This window comes from Chinchilla lanigera, unplaced genomic scaffold (genome assembly GCF_000276665.1).
Source record: "Chinchilla lanigera isolate Chin_1 unplaced genomic scaffold, ChiLan1.0 scaffold00051, whole genome shotgun sequence".
In the NCBI taxonomy this organism is placed as follows: domain Eukaryota; kingdom Metazoa; phylum Chordata; class Mammalia; order Rodentia; family Chinchillidae; genus Chinchilla; species Chinchilla lanigera.
The window spans coordinates 1454047-1470294 of NW_004955452.1; the positions used below are offsets into that span (position 1 = coordinate 1454047).

The following is a 16248-nucleotide window of genomic DNA, read 5'->3' on the forward strand; positions in this document are numbered from 1 at the left end:
TTTAAGAAAGATTTGTATACTGTGTCATTTACCTGAAAAGAAAAAACATATTAAGTATTCCAATTGTCTGGGAAATAACCAAAATACAGGTCAACAAAATGGCATCCATATTTAACATTCAGCATTCAAGACAATAAGAGGCTACTAATACCTATAAATTTGTATAGATCTGAGGATTTTTTAAACACTATACATTTTAAAATTAACAAAGCCCTAAAAACTTATGTATTGATAAGAAAGCAAGGAAATGGCATACTGATTAAATAATTAACTTCAAATCCAAATATATCCAAATATATGGTACAAAGATATATATCCACACCATTCTTGTAAATACAGTACTACTCACTTTGATCAGCTATAAAATGAAACTAAATCCTATAGCTCTTTCAATTTTAACATTCTAAAGGTCTCTGAGAGTATGACAAAAATGATGACATACAGTATAAGCATATAATTAAATACTTTAGTATAAGCACATAATTAAATACTTCCATCTTGTTCTGGATTAATTTTAATTTAGGATAATTTCAAATTTTGGTTAACCCTTTTACCTTATCTATTCTCTTCTAATGAAGTTATTATAAACAGTTCATTACAAAGGAGTTCCTTATTTTTCCAAAGCATAAATAATTATGAACTACTTCAATTAATAAGTAATAAAAATTAACCAGGCATGGTGGAACACGCCTGTAATCCCAACACTTGGGAGCCTGAGGCAGGAGGACTGCCCTGTCTTCGAGGTCAGTCTGGGCTACATAAGGGAGTTCAAGGCCAGCCTATACTACACAGTGAGACCCTGTCTCAAAAAAATCTTTAAAGAACAGTAATAAACACCAGGTAATACAAAATATTGTGACTCAAAACATCACATCCTACGTTGTACACATTTTTATCTCTATAAAGAAGTGAAGCTACATTGTTGAGAGTATACTAAAGAATTCCAAAACCACCGCACTTCAGTCACATTGACAGAAGCAAAAATATACAAAAATCATTCTGAAAGAGCCATCATTATCAAATATAAAATAATTCAATAAAAATGCCAAGGAAGTCAGAATTAAAAGGTCAGGGTTGATAAGCAATTTTTCCCATATTGTTGCAATACTTCATAATTTATGTCAATACTAAATTCTAACTCCCAAAGTATTTTGAAACCAAAGATCTTATTAGCAGGGGAAAGCAGCTTTTCATTTTTCAAATAGAGTAAGTAATAAGGAAGTTTAAAGCATGAAAAGATAATAATTCCCAACAGTATCCAAGAACTAAAATCCTTTTATAAATTCTATTTGACAGTCACATCTAATGAAGATATATATATTAAAGTAGTGGGCTCAAGGAAAAATGATAGGCGTGGGCCCAAATACTGGAGGAACTTATGCCTTTTTTATTATTGTTGTCTTTTTGAGACAGGTGTTCATTATGCAGTTCAGGCTGGCCTTGAACTCACTTTGTAGCTCAGGCTGGGCTCGAACTTGCAGTGATCCTCCTGCCTCAGCCTCCTGAGTGCTGGGGTTATAGGTGTGTGCTACCACACTTGGCTCATGCCTTTTTTTTAAAAAAAAGAATGTTTACTGATCAAGTAAAACAGGCAACAAAATCAGGACTGTTCTTAAATATTTCTCTGCATAATGTAAAATTAATTCTTCTTTTTGTAACAGCTCACACTGCTTCTGCCAAGAAAAGGTTCACCGTCCTTTTTCTTTTATTTATTTTTTTGTTCTTAATATATACAAACAGGACATTAAAATACACAAGTAAAGGTAAGGAGTCAACAACTATGGCGATTATATTCCTGTTTCTGTATTGACCCTAGGACACTTGTATATTTTTAAATTGCTGAGGGGAACAAATCAAGAGAAAAACAGTATTTATGGACACATATAAATGACATCAAGCCCAGTGTGGTGGCACATGCCTGTAACTCCAGCATGAAGTCCGAGGGCTTCCAACAAGCGTTTGCTACACAGTGGGTTCAAGGGCAAAAAACATACATACAAACAAAAAGATACAGATATATTTGTATTTATATATTTGAACTTTCAGTGCCCATAAATGTCAATTTACTGGAATAGACAAGTTCACTCATTTATGTATTATGTATGGCTGCTTTTGGGGTGTACACTTGAGTAGCCTAAAATGTTTACTATTCGGCCCATTTACAGAAGATGTTTGCTGACCCTTTTTACAAATCACTAAGAGAAAGCCCAGACTTCTAAAAATATAAGCAAGCAGCTGATGTAATTTATTGAGAGGCTACTTTCTTCCCGATTTATGCAAGGCATTTTATTTATTTATTTATTTGTTTGTTTGTTTGTTTTTCCTTTTTGAGACAGGGTCTCGCTATGCAGTTCAGGCTGGCCTTGAGCTCACTTTGTAGCTCAGGCTGGTCTCAAACTTGCAATGATCCTCCTGCTTCTGCCTCCCAAGTGCTGGGATTACAGGTGGATGCCACCATGCCCAGCTACAAGGCATTTTAAAAATTATTTTTCTCAGTACATTTCTGCCAACGCATAATTACATTACCTATAGGAGTTGCTACTATGTCGTTTCTCCTCCTCCTCTTCCCCCTCTCCCCATCTTTTGGTCCCCTTCCCTTTGCAAAACATCTAACTCCCTGTTTTCTATTATCTACCTTTTATTTTACACTTAAAATTATTTATATTTTGGGTTTCTCATATAAAAGAAATCACACAGTACCCAAGCTTGTGTGTCTGATTTATTTCACTTAATATTATGGCCTCAAGGGGCATCTATTTTCCTACAAATGACTGAAATTTATCTTTCCTCATGGCAGAGTAGTACTCTATTGTTTATAAATACATTTCCTTTACCCATGCATCTGCTGACAGATATATGGACTGCTTCCAGATTTTTGCTCTTACGAGTTGTGCTGCTATAAACACAGGTATGCATGTATCACTGAAATAATGATGTCTTTAATTCTTTCAGGACGACACCTAGAACAGGGATAGCTGGGTCAAATGGAATTTCTATTTTTGAGGACTATCTGTGCTGATTTCCATTTGGGTTATACTAGTTTACATTCCCACAAACGAGAGTTCCTTCTGCCCCGCTGCAGCCAAGCCAGCATTTGCTACTATTTGATATCCTGATGATACCCAATCTTTCTGGATTAAGATGGAATCTCAGTGTTTTAATCTGCATTTCTCTAGTGGTCAGGAATGTTGTACATTTTTTCATGTATTTACTGTCTATTTGTGCTATCACTTCTGAGAAGTGTCTATTCATTTCAGCTGTCAATTTTTTGATTGCGTCTTTACTTTGGAAGGGTCTAGTTTTTTTAGTTCTTTATATATTCTAGAACAGTGGTGGTGAATGTATGAAATGTGTACTGCAGCTGGTTGCTTATTTCACTGAAAGCTTTAGAAGGCTCACCATCACTGTTCTAGATGTTAGTTCTTGAGGAACAGCTGGCAAAATTTTTTTCCCATTCTGTAGATTGTCTCTTCACCCTGTTGTTTATTTTGCACAGCACAAGCTTTTTAATTTGATACGATCCATCTGCTGATTCTTGGTACTATTTCTTGTGCCACTGGGGTGCAGAAAAACCTGGCCTATCCTTATGCCTTCAAGAGTTTTACCTATTTTATCTTCCTGTAGATTAAGTGTTTCTGTTTTAACATTTAGATCTTTGATCCACTTAGTTTATAGTACATGGTGAGACAGACTTTTTTTTTTTTTTTTGTCTTTTTGAGACAGGGTTTCGCCCTGCAGTTCAGGCTGTCCTTGAGCTCACTTTGTAGCCCAGGCTGGCCTCGAACTCACAATGATCCTCCTGCCTCAGCCTCCCAAATGCTGGGATTACAGGCATGCGCCACCACACCCAACAAGACAGACTACTTTTAATTGTCCCAGGGACAGACTACTTTTAATTGTTTCATATTTTATCATTCCAGGTACAACTGATTTTTCAAAGTCTCATTCAGTAACTTTAAGACAATCCTTGTAGAAAATACCTTTTTTTCTTCCCCCTGGTGGTACTGGGAGTTGAACCCAGAGAATACTAAACTACATGGCCAATATTTTTAAATTTTGAGACAGGATCTTCCTGAATTGCCCAGGCTTGCCTTGAACTTGCCATCCTCCTACCTCAGCCTCCAGAGTAGCTAAGATTATAGGTGTGAGTGACAGCAACCTGCTTACTTTGTGTACTCACTGAATATAAACCTAAAGGATAAACAAGTACTATATAACCTCCACTGAAAAACATGATGTCAAGAAGCAAATTAATATACTTGATTTTGCTAGAAGGGACCAAAATATGTTTCTTTCATAACTGGAAGAGAATTTCCCAAATCTACTTACTAGAAGAGCGAGTGAGTGTGTGTGTTTCCTTTTGGTATATATCAGATACATTTAGAATCCACTGGTGACCAAGACAAAATTCACAGCTCCATGGACTTTGTAATTTAGCAAAGAAAATATATTAAAGAATAAACCACAAAATTAATCATTTAATTACTGTAGTGATAAGTGATATACCAGGATGTAAGCGAACAGGGATAATATATCATCTAGCACTTGACTATGTATGTATACGAAGAGCAAATTTTTGGAAGCAACATTTAGGTTAAAAGTCAATGTGGCCACAGGCACGTGGGAAGCATGTGAGGAAGTAGAGAAAGATGTATTTCAGGCAGAAAGAACAGCATATATAAAGGTTCTAAAGGGAAGAATATTATGTGATCAACCAGGAAGAGGTAGGGAGCTTGATGTAAAATGAAGCAGGTGGGAGTCAAGACAGACAGGAGGGCCTTACAGGCCACATCAAGGGTTTTGGCCTTTATCTCCACAGCCAAAGAAAACCAGGAACAGATTATAATTGGTAAACAGCACAATCATACTTATGTTCCTAAAAGTGAATTCTAGCCAGATGTGGTGGCACATGCCTGAAATCACAGCTTTCTGGGGAAGCTGAGGTAGAGGATCACAAACTTGAGTACAGCCTGGACTACTTTGAGAGATCCAGTCTTTAAAAAAATGGGCTGGGGATTACACCTCAGTGTGAAGACACTAGGTTCAGTTCCCCGTACTAAAGAACAAAGAAACTAACTCCACAACTAATTCTGACCACTCAGGCACGATGAACTAGAGGAAAGAGAGGGAAGTTATAAAGACAAAATTTATAGGGTTGCTGCAGGAGATGACAGAAAATAATTTTAGTAACTGGTATGACTGAATTTTATATAAACACAGGAGATAAACCAAGAGCACTCGGTAATTAACTAGTAGGGAAGGGACCAATGCACAGCAGAGGGGTAAAAAATCTCCTAGGTTTCTGGTTTCTAAATTGTGTGTTACTCACTAAAATAGAGGTCACTGCAGAAGACATTATGGGTAAAGGGGTGGAGGAGGAGAAGATCATGAACTCACGCTTGAAAGTTAAAAATGGCTGTGAAACACCTGAGTGTAGAGATTGACTCATAGTATAATGATATATGCAATGACATGATGACTATTTCTTGTAATACATGGGTAATAATTCACAATGAATAATGACCATAGTCGTAACATAGTAGTAACAGTAAGTTGCACATTGAATTCTAATGCCAGAATCACAGAATATGAACACTAGAATCTGCATCATCCAAACAGATTAGTTCTTTAATTCTGTATGTTTTCTAACAAATTACTAATTTAAAAATCTTAACTAATATGAACTCACTATTTAATCGTAGAGCCCATGTCAGCTTTAAGCAGCTTTAATCATTACTCCTGGCTCTGAAATGAAAATCATATCCTCTCTACATTGATAACAAGTATCATATATTGAACTCAGTGCTGAGAGCACAGTGCTGAATAAGGTATAATGCTCCTAGCATTCAAATACTCTAATGATTAAGACAGACAATAAACCAGAAAATAAACTTACATCAGGCAAAGGTTAATGCAATAAACTAAAATTAAATCAGGTTAAAGGACAGACAGTAAGGGTTGTGATGTTATATTCAGAAATTGCCTTCTGAGAAAGTTGTATTAGAAGAGGCCTCAAAGAGGCAGATCTGGAATATGGAAAAGCATTCCAGACAAAAAGAACACTAAAAGCAAAAGTCCTAAGGTACAGGTAAGCTTGGAAATGCAGACAACAGGCAGAAAGTCCAGTAACCATGCAGTATAGTGAAGAAAAATAGAGAGGAGCAGAAGGGATTAACCATGTAGCCAGAAACCCCATGATTCATGACCTCAAACAGACTTCCACAATGCTATGAGAGTATGGACGCTTCTCTGTTTGAGCCCTCAATAGAGAGACACAGGATCATTTTTAATAGGAAAGACATGTGACTTGATTTGTGTTTTAAAAAGGTCTTTCATTCTCACTGCTGTATAATGAATAGACAAGGAGAGGCAAGACAGAAGCAGGGAAATGAGTAAGAAAGTGCCCGCTGTCTAGGAGAAAGACAAAAATGCCCTTAGAATACAGTAACAGCAGTGAAGGTGGTGAGAATGGGTCAGATAGAATCTGCTGATAAAGTGATAGTAGGGTGTGAGAGAAAGATTTAAGAATGAGTTACTGCCTGAGCAACTTGGGTAGACTGCAGGATGATTTACTGAAAAAAGGAGAACAAGGTTAGCATAACAAATACCTGAAGAAATGGACTGTAACCCAGGGGTCATAACCTCATATTCCAGCGTACACCAGCTGTGACCTCACTGTGAAGCAAAAGGGAATAACACAATAATAAGACAATTAACAAACCAGAGGATATATACTCAGGCCAAAAGCATTGGCGAAATATTTTTTCCCTTTAAACACTGACAGAAAATGATAGACGTCTTCAACAGACAGTTGATTTCTGAGAAGACAAGGAAAGGTTGCTATCATGTAAAGAAAGGGAAGAGAAACTCACAGATTCGAGGTAAAAAGCTCTAAGACTGTAAAGCAGAAGATGAAAGAGAATTAAAGTTCCCATGAGGAAGAGGAGGAAAATGAAACAACAAGAAAAGCTCTAAAAGCAAGGATAATGCAAATGGAACTGTCTCTATATTAAATGTGTATTATAAGGTATAGGATTTGGAATGGACTGGATACAGTTTAAGTGTCCCCAAAGGTTTCCTTGAAATTTAAACCCCTCTGTGAGGTACTGAGAGAAAGGGGGTAGAATAAGACTGTGCTGTTTAGAGCTGGGATCTTAGGAGGGAACTGGGATTAGACAATGTCATTGGTCCCCATGTAGAATCCTAGTGACTGCTTAAGAAGTAAGAGAGCAGGAGAGACACACACATACCTACATGTCCCGTCTCCTGCCTGGTGATGCTTGTACATCACACACCAGGTCTCTGCCAACAAGAAGACCATCTGGAGACCTCCAGAATCATGACTCAAAGTAAATGTCTGTAACTCATCTAGTTTCTGATATTGCGTTTCTGGTAACTGAAAACAGGCTAATACAGTATTTAAGACAGAAAACACACACATACACACACACACACACACACACGACAGTAATGGATTTAAAACAGTTCAATGAAATAGAAAAGCACACAAACAGATCCAGATATATGAAAATTCACTAAATCATTAAAACAACATCTCAAAATGTAGAGATCATGACAAACTATTCAAGAAGTAATACTGAACTGAGAAACAAGCCATATAGCCACGCATGGTGGCACATGGCTATACTCCCAGCAGTTAGGAAGCTGGGCAGGAGGGTCTCAGATTTGAAGTCTACCTAGGAAACTTAGCAAGACCTCACCTGAAAAATAAAAAGTAGGCTGTAGATGTAGCTCAGTGCAAAGGTCCAAACCTCATGCCCACCCTCCTCCAAAATACATGTCAAGATAAAGTCTATACCAATAAGAGCTAAAGGTAAAATAATCAAAACATATAATTACTAGAAAAAATATATGTGAATGATTTTATTATCGTGGATGGGAAAGACTTTCAAAGTATAAACCCCCAGCCAAGCATAGTAGCTTATAATTCCAGCATTTGAGAGGCTAAGTCAGGAGGATCACCATGAGTTCAAGGCCAGTCTAAACTACATAGCAGGACCTTGTCTCAACAAAACAAAACAAAACAAAACCCACCACAACCACCAAACGAAAACCCCCAAACAGAAATTATTTAAGAAAAGACAGACATATGTGAATGTAAAAACTCTACGTGACAGAAGGCACTACTAACAAAGTTTACTAACAAAGTTAAAACACAATCATTAAGAAAGACATGCTAATATTCTGCTATGGTTTGAAAGAATCACATAAAGTTCAGTTTTGGAAACTCAATCCCCAAGGCAACAATATAGAGGGGTAGGGACTACTAAGAGGTGTCTAGGTCCTAAGGGCTCTGCTCTCATGAAAGGATTCATGTTATTGTGGAAGTAGGTTAGTCATCACAAGAGCAGATCTGTTATGAAAGAAAGTGCCGTCCTTTATTTCACCCTTGTTCTCACCTTCTCTTGCCCTTCTGCCTGGTATCACAGGAGGATGCAGCATGAAGGCCCTCATTAGCCAGAGACTATAGCCTCCACACTTCCATTGTTTCTAAGTTACTCAGTCTATGGTATTCTGTTATAGCCACAAAAACACAGACTAAGATGTATGTCAACGGGATTTCTTCAACATATAAAGAGCTCTTATATATCATCCCAAAAGAAATGTGTACAGAAGGCTTAAGTAAATAATTCACACAGATAGTGAACATAAAAATTCTTAACTTCATAAATCAGTAAGTGAAAATTAAATGAAGTATTTTTTGTAATCTATCAAATAAGCAAAAATGTAGACAAAGGGGTATTTTCCTAAACTATATAACCCAAATGTAGTTTCCTACAATGAGCTCTTAGTTTGTGTCATAAATATATTTAATATCGTTGATGCCTTAGCATCCATCTTTACCCCCGACATAAGTTATATAGAATCCATTTATACTTTCACTTTGCCTAGTGAAAACTTTCCTGTGTGACTGCTCCTGACATAGACTACTTGCTTCCCATATTTTACCCAAACCCAACACATGCCTAAAGCTGGTGATCATATTAAAACATACTGGTTAATATTAGAAACAAGTTCTCCCTTCAGGAGTATTTCCTTTACATCTGCCAACCTGTAAGCCCATAGGAAAGCCAAAGGGAAAACACCCATGAACAATAATAAAGACACAGTCTCCTGATCTTCTTCCCTTTTTGTCTTTCTGTTCCTACCCACTAGTTGACATTCCTGATGCTTCTAGAATTCCCACAGGCCTCCTGACAGGAACCCTTGCCTCTAAAGGATGTGTAAGTAATAAATTAAATTTTGTTTCATTTTGGGGGGTTTCACTTCTTAATTGGGTTTCACCGACCCACATACCCAGACCTGACCTGTCCCTGGTCAGGGTTCCCTTGGAGATTGGTTATCTTGATTTATAGCCACTCGTGACAAAGAGACCTCAAGACTAAACTAGAAAAAAATCAAAACAGCTTGTTTGCTTGCCTAAATCAAAGTCATTACGCCACTCTTCAAATTGCTCTATGTATATTCTAAGTTATGTCTTCTATAAATCTAGGCATTTAAGCTTGAAGGGTTACCTCAGATGTTTGTTTCTCCTTTATATTTCTTTTTTTTTTTTTGGTTTTTCTCCGGTACCGGGAACCGAACTCACGACCTTGCGCTTGCCAGGCAGGCGCTTTTGCCGCTGAGCTAAATCCCCAGCCCCTTATCCTTTATATTTCTTATACACTATAATCTCATCTATACCACTACTGATGAGTCTCTGTGAGCTGTCACTTTTGTGTGTGTGTGTGTGTGTGTGTGTGTGTGTGTACAGCAGGTTAACTGGGTACTAAACCCAGGACATTTGCATGAACCTTTAAATTTTTTTTTTAATTTTTGAAACAGGGACTTGCTAATTCACTAAATTATCCAAGTTGGTCTCAAACTTGCAATCTTTCTGCCTCAGCCTCCCAGAGTGCTGGTACTATAGGTATACACCACCATACCCAGCTAATCTGTCACTTTTGCAGCTGTGCTGCAATTCCACCCTGGCTCAGTCACCTCTGGAATTTCATGACTGTACACATAGCGCAGGAAGAATAGTTAGATACTAGTAAGTGGGAGCTGGGGATGTAGCTCAGTGGTAGATCACTTGTTTTCTTAACTGAGACACTGCCACTGTGTGCACATTCAGGTAAATGGTTCTTTGTCTCCCTTAAAGATACCAAGATAGTATCTCTTCAATGGTAGGGAAGGGCTTTGCTATATATACAGCACATGCAATTGTGTCTTACTAAAAGCAGGTACCTTGTAAGACTAGTATTATTCGGTACTAAATTCTGATACAGAGGGGCATTTCAACAGCAGATTTCTGCCAAAACATGGTTCAGTATGTATCTCGAATTACACTGAAACTGCAAATTAGTAGCCCTTTGCTAAATCTAGTGGGTTTTCCTTGGCTGCCACCATAGTATTTATTAATGGATTAGCTACCAACATTTAAAAATTTCAGTTTTCTTTTTTAGCATAACCAAAGATTTCTAACTTCTTTTGAAATAACAGTTTATGTAATTTTATGTAAATTTTATGTCAGGAATGATCATTTCTATTAACCAGGGTCACCTTCTTTCTATCTCTGCACCACTTTGTATGATTTTCCAGAAAATATCATTTCTTATTATCACAATTGTGCTATTGTTTTTCTGAAATTTTTTTAGTATATGTGTCTCTTAAAAAGATATTTCATCCTTCCATGAATTTTGTGCCTTTGAAAAGAAAACACATTTTGATTTGGTTGACCAGTATTGTATGTCTATATCTGTTTTCATGAGAAGCCACTTTGAAGATATCAATATGTAATACAACCACCACTGTTAATTCCCTACCACTTTGTTTGTAACTCTGTATTGTCTGTATTGTGCTTGTGATATGATGTAAAATGTTGTATGTCTGTTAATGTTTCCCTCCTTTTATCTTTAAAATAAAAAAAAAAAAGAAAACACATTTTGAAGTGTCGATTTAAATGCAAATCACCCAATAAAATGAACTTATGCTTCATAGGAGATATTACAATTCTTACAGAGAAGTACCTACATTATAACTATTGACTAAGGGCCTTTATCTGTTTAGAAGTGTACATTTTCTGCATTTTATAATTACTTAGACACATACACTCATCTCATTTTTAGGCCCATGGTGCCTGGGAAAAGATACAAAGCAAAAGGTTTCTTTGAAGGATGACAGATAACCAGAAGCAGGTTAAGATCAACTTGGAAGATTAATGAAACAAAAACAAAACAAACACCTCCCCAAAACTAAAGTGCAAAAATACATATACATGTTCAAGTTGAGACACTAAACAAAAACTGACAAAGAAACTTAACTGTATCTCTAGACAATAGTATTTTAATTAATGCTTGAGAAATAGACTAAAATGTGACTGCTCTAATCAACTGATCCCAAATTTTTGCCATAGTACATCCCTAACTAACAGAGCACCTAAAGAGATAATTTTAATTTGGAAATTTTGCCTGTCCCAGGATGACTTCCAGGTAAGAGAATGCATGTAAGACCTTCTTAATCTTTCAGACTGGGAACGCCCCTGCGTAATGGGGGATGGTGAAGAGTTCTTTAACAATTATTAATCGATCTTAACAATTCATGTTATCTACATGGCCACATGTTACATTCTCTGGACAGACAGATTGAAACACACATCACTTCAATGTGAGACTATCATCATTTTCAAATGAAAAATAACTCGTTACAACAAAGAACCAAGTCTTAAGAAAACTCTTTTAGTTTTCAAGGGGCTCTAAAAAAAAAAAAATCAGCTAGCTATTTGACCTTAATATTTAAGAACAGTTTTTAACCTTAGTATGAAAATCAAGTCAACAGATTATTATTCTGATATCTTATATTTGATCATCTATATCACTTGTTTGTAAACTCTTTTCCAAAAAGTCTTATGACTGTCTATCACTTGTTTACAAACTTTAAGTCCAGCCATAAGTTTTTAGAAAAGTAAGCAGCACTCTCCTCTTTAATAATTTTGCTGTTACGTATTTTTATATGCTAAGCTCTCAATTTATGTAATTTTTAAGATTTGAAAATCATTCAACTCTAAGTTTTGGTAAATTTCCCCCCACTCCCGGTACCAGGAATCGAACTCACGACCTTGCACTTGCCAGGCAGGCGCTGTGCCACTGAGCTAACTCCCCAGCCCCCAGTTTTGGTAAATTTAAAGTGACCCAGAATGCAGTAAAAACTTGTCAAAACCTTAAGGGGTACTATTTTCTACTACAGTTTACTAAACTTCAGCTCCGCCTAGAATGTCTTGATTTCTAAAGACAAGAAAGTGAACTCTTGGGAAACCACGATAACCATGTTTTTCACTATGAATAAAAAGTGCCCACCTGAATTTACCAATAACCTTGGTAAATAACAGAAAATACTTTCCTTTCAAGAAGTTCAGTTAAGTAGTCTTAAAATGTAAAAAGTACACCCTATTATACATTCAGATACTCTCTCAATAACACAGGCAATGATCTCAAGAAACATTTCAAATTCTGAACTTTAATTACACTAATATAGTGTGCAATATTTAATTCTGCGGGTTCTACACTAAAGACATAGAACACTCATTTAATGATGACTATCCACAGGAATGTAGCTCCTTTTGGTATCACGCAACAGTACATTAAGAATAGTGGCAGCAGCTCTGCTCTGAATATGACAACACCACACAGAAATATTACCAACAAAAATTTGGAGTTAAAATAATTTGCAAAGAGAACACATCTGTTGAAATATCCTTTAGATACTCAAGACTATGAGACAACTGATGCAAATGGGAAGTACGGAAGTAGCTATGGAAAAAAAGGAGAGTTCAGTAGAAGTCAGTGAACAAATACAGACCATCATTCATCATGGCTCACTCTTACCTGGGGAGGAGTAGGTGTGGATGTAGGTCTTCCTATGGGTGGAGTGGGGTTTCTGCTGCCACCTCCAGACATAATCTCCTCAGTTATGTCTTTACCTCCCTGGTTTGGATCTCGAATTCTTATCTACACAATTAAGAAAAATGACAAATGTACGGAGGGTCAGCTATGTACAAGATTTATAGGCATATGATAAGTTAAAGGTGCAAACTAAGAAACATAAAGTTGATAATCATATTTGATGTTCTTGTAATCACAGAGCCACATAGAGTCATTCAAAAAATTTTAGGCCATTAGCTTTGACATGAGGTAATTAGAATAATAAGTAAAATGGATGTAATAGACTAAAATTCTAAGTCCAAAAGGCAAAAAAAAATTGTACTTATTAAGATTGATAAATTGATTTTATGGATAGCACTTAAGGTTCATAAAATAGTTTTAATACATGGAAGTTATATAGAATGCAGTTTTAAATGTTCTATATGGTTCTCAAGGTTTTCTTACAAAATTAGCAATGTACATATATAATGATTTAGGAATAGAAATATACCCTGCAAATAAATTAATATACAAGTACGTATATAAGGATGCTCACTGCAGTACTGTTCTTTTCATGAAAGGCACAGAAACATCATAAACGTCAGTCAAGAACAGAATAGTTCAAAAATTACTCTATTTCTGTACAATTAAATACCAAACAGCCAGTAAAAAGAATGAGGCAGGTCTACATGTCCTGATATGGAATGGTAATCACAATGAATTGACAAGTGAAAAAAAAAGAAAGATACACAAGTATATAGTCTTCTCTTTTTTAAGGGTATCTGTGCTTACAGACATCAGCGAGGATGGAGCGAGACTGAAGATGGCAGTGCCTGGATCTAGGTATGAGACAGTGCTGAGGCATGAAGGGCCCCTTCTGTTGTTCATTATCAACACAGCTTAAATAGTGTACCTTTGGCTTCTTGGGAATTTCAGAGTATTCATTAATAATGCCACCTGGATCTGGAAGCTTACAAAGGAGCAATTCTTCAATAAGAATTTCCGTATCAGCTACTTTCTCAGGTATGGAAGTTTGTTTTTACAACCTTCAGTAATACCTATCATTACTGTCTTCCACTTTCATTGTCACCTTTACTCATTTTCTGCACTGTAAAAAGTGTTCAAGTTCAAATTCTACAATGCTGATTCAATATTTCTAAAGCATAGTTTGTTGACTGTAGGGTCATGATACTCTAGCACATCCTGTTTATTGTGACATGAACACAAGGAATTTTCTAATTAACAAAGTCCCAGGTTTTGAGTATCATTAATTTTTAGTAGAGTATTTGATAATGCCACTCCCACCTGCCTCACTTGTGTGAACATGAGTCTCTTCATTTCAAACTTCACCCATTTTCTGTGTTCTGATGGAAGTGACAGCAAGCCACTCTTGTACAAAATGTTCTGCACTTTGAATTTCGTATTACTATGTGTACTCTTAATTCTCTTGGGCTTGCCTTTCTTGGTCAGAGGTCAAACCCCTGTAACTTAATTAAAACAGAGTACATTTCTAAAGTTTGCTTTCTGGTTATTTTATTTTTGGGGAAAGGATCCTGGTATGTAACTCAGGCCAGCCTAGAACTTGTGATCCTCCTGTCTCAGTCTCCTAAACACTGGGATTACATGTATATGCCACCATCTCAGGCTTGCTTTCTGTTTTTAAATCTGTTTCAAAAGTAAAAATTTCTTCTCTTGTTGTCCACAAAACTTTGGCTCCTTTTACTCTTGGGCTATATTTTTTCTGTCAGTTCAGACTTGAATGGAGAGTTGATTAGGTCTGGTGGTAAAGGAAAGTCAGGATGTAAGAACTGAACTGAAATTTATGCCAATGAATGAGATCTTGGCACTCTAAACCCTCCTAGCCCCAAAGCTGGAATGCATGTTGTCATGTAGCACACCCAGTCCAATGAACAGGGAAAGCAGATATTAACTACAACTTCTAGTTATATGACCATAAAAATCTTCCAGGTCAAGTTGAGGGGTGGGGATAGAATGGAGAATAAAAAATGGCACAGTCAACTGTAAATTGAGATGAGTAAGAACTGGATAAACAACAATTCAATTTAATAAGTGAATAGACTTCCCAATTTAAAATAAGAAAAATAAATATCTCTTACAGTTTTTTTCTCTCTCTTAGCTGGAGGGGGCTGTTGCTGCGTAGGCACTATGATAGGTGCAGACTGATACACTGGCTGACTTGGGTAAAAAGGCGTTCCTGAAGAATTAGAAAAAAATGAAGTGTTAATTTGTCAAACATTACAAGTTATCAATGGTACCACGCATCTAGATAATCCTTTCAAAAAAGTACAAAAAAAAATCTTAAGTTTTCTTTTTCTCTCCTTCCACATGCTCTCTTCCAGCTACTAAAGTGGTCATGGTCAAGAATTATTCCCAAAGTATGCAATGTCTTTAAGCATTCATACACATTCAATATGAAAACAACTAAATAATTCCTGCAGGCTGAAATGAGAGATCTTTAGAAAACACAAGGTATACTATAGGGCTACTTTTAAAGCTGTATTTTAGGGGCCCAATACCTGCCCTAGTAATTCTCAAACAGGAACTAATTTATCTAAGTCTGTGTGTGTAAGGTTTCGGTCACAGGCAGGAGGGAGAACAGTTCTCACCATCCTGGGGTAGGCTTTCTGATAATTCTTACTTATGGATAGTCACTGTCACAAGGAGCAACTGTAAAAGTCTGGATAAATACCTTGATGTTGGCGTTAGAAAAAACAAAAACAAAAAGAAAACGCAGCCTATAGACAAAGTTCAGGTATTAAGATCCAAGTTCCAAACTATATTTTTCTACCACTTAGAAAAATGCACCTTTGTTCGACCTTTGTTCAACCTATAATCTACTTTTATTCCTATCCTCCGAGTACAGCAATGTAAATCAGACTAAACAGAGTCAGAGCTTGAGATGTACCTCAGAAGTAGCATGCTTGCCTAGCAAGCCCCAAGCGCTGAGTTGAAGCCCCAGTAGAAGGAGGCATAAAACTAGAGTCACAGGATAGGTATGGGCTACAGTTTTCCATTTTGGAACTGGTAGAATATGAAGAGAATCTAAACCACGAGGACAACTCAGTAAATAAGAAAAGAACTCAAGGATGAAATCCTTTTAGAAGTCACAGAAAGGAGGAAAGTCCAGCAAAGGAGACAGAAAAGACGACTAAGGAAATTGGTGAAGAAAACTGTTCAAGACTGAGAAGTATTTAACATGTCCCATGGTGCTGAGAGGTCAACTAAGATTTGTCAAAGTAGAAATCATTAATGATCTTGACAAAAGTACTTGGGTAAGAAAGTGGGAGGTATAGCCTCATTCAAGTAC

At 36.6% G+C, this 16248-nt stretch overlaps 1 protein-coding gene across 8 annotated transcripts in view; it reads right to left on the bottom strand.

The window, feature by feature from the left end:
• Eif4g3 (eukaryotic translation initiation factor 4 gamma, 3) overlaps nt 1–16248 on the bottom strand; it is a gene marked incomplete at its 5' end in the record, with an annotated part of 297239 nt that overhangs the window by 125944 nt on the left and 155047 nt on the right. For all 8 annotated transcript variants that reach the window (XM_013519513.1, XM_013519514.1, XM_013519512.1 and 5 more), the window contains 2 exon segments: nt 12885–13007; nt 15038–15135. In XM_013519513.1, the coding sequence (XP_013374967.1) occupies nt 12885–13007; nt 15038–15135 (221 nt within the window).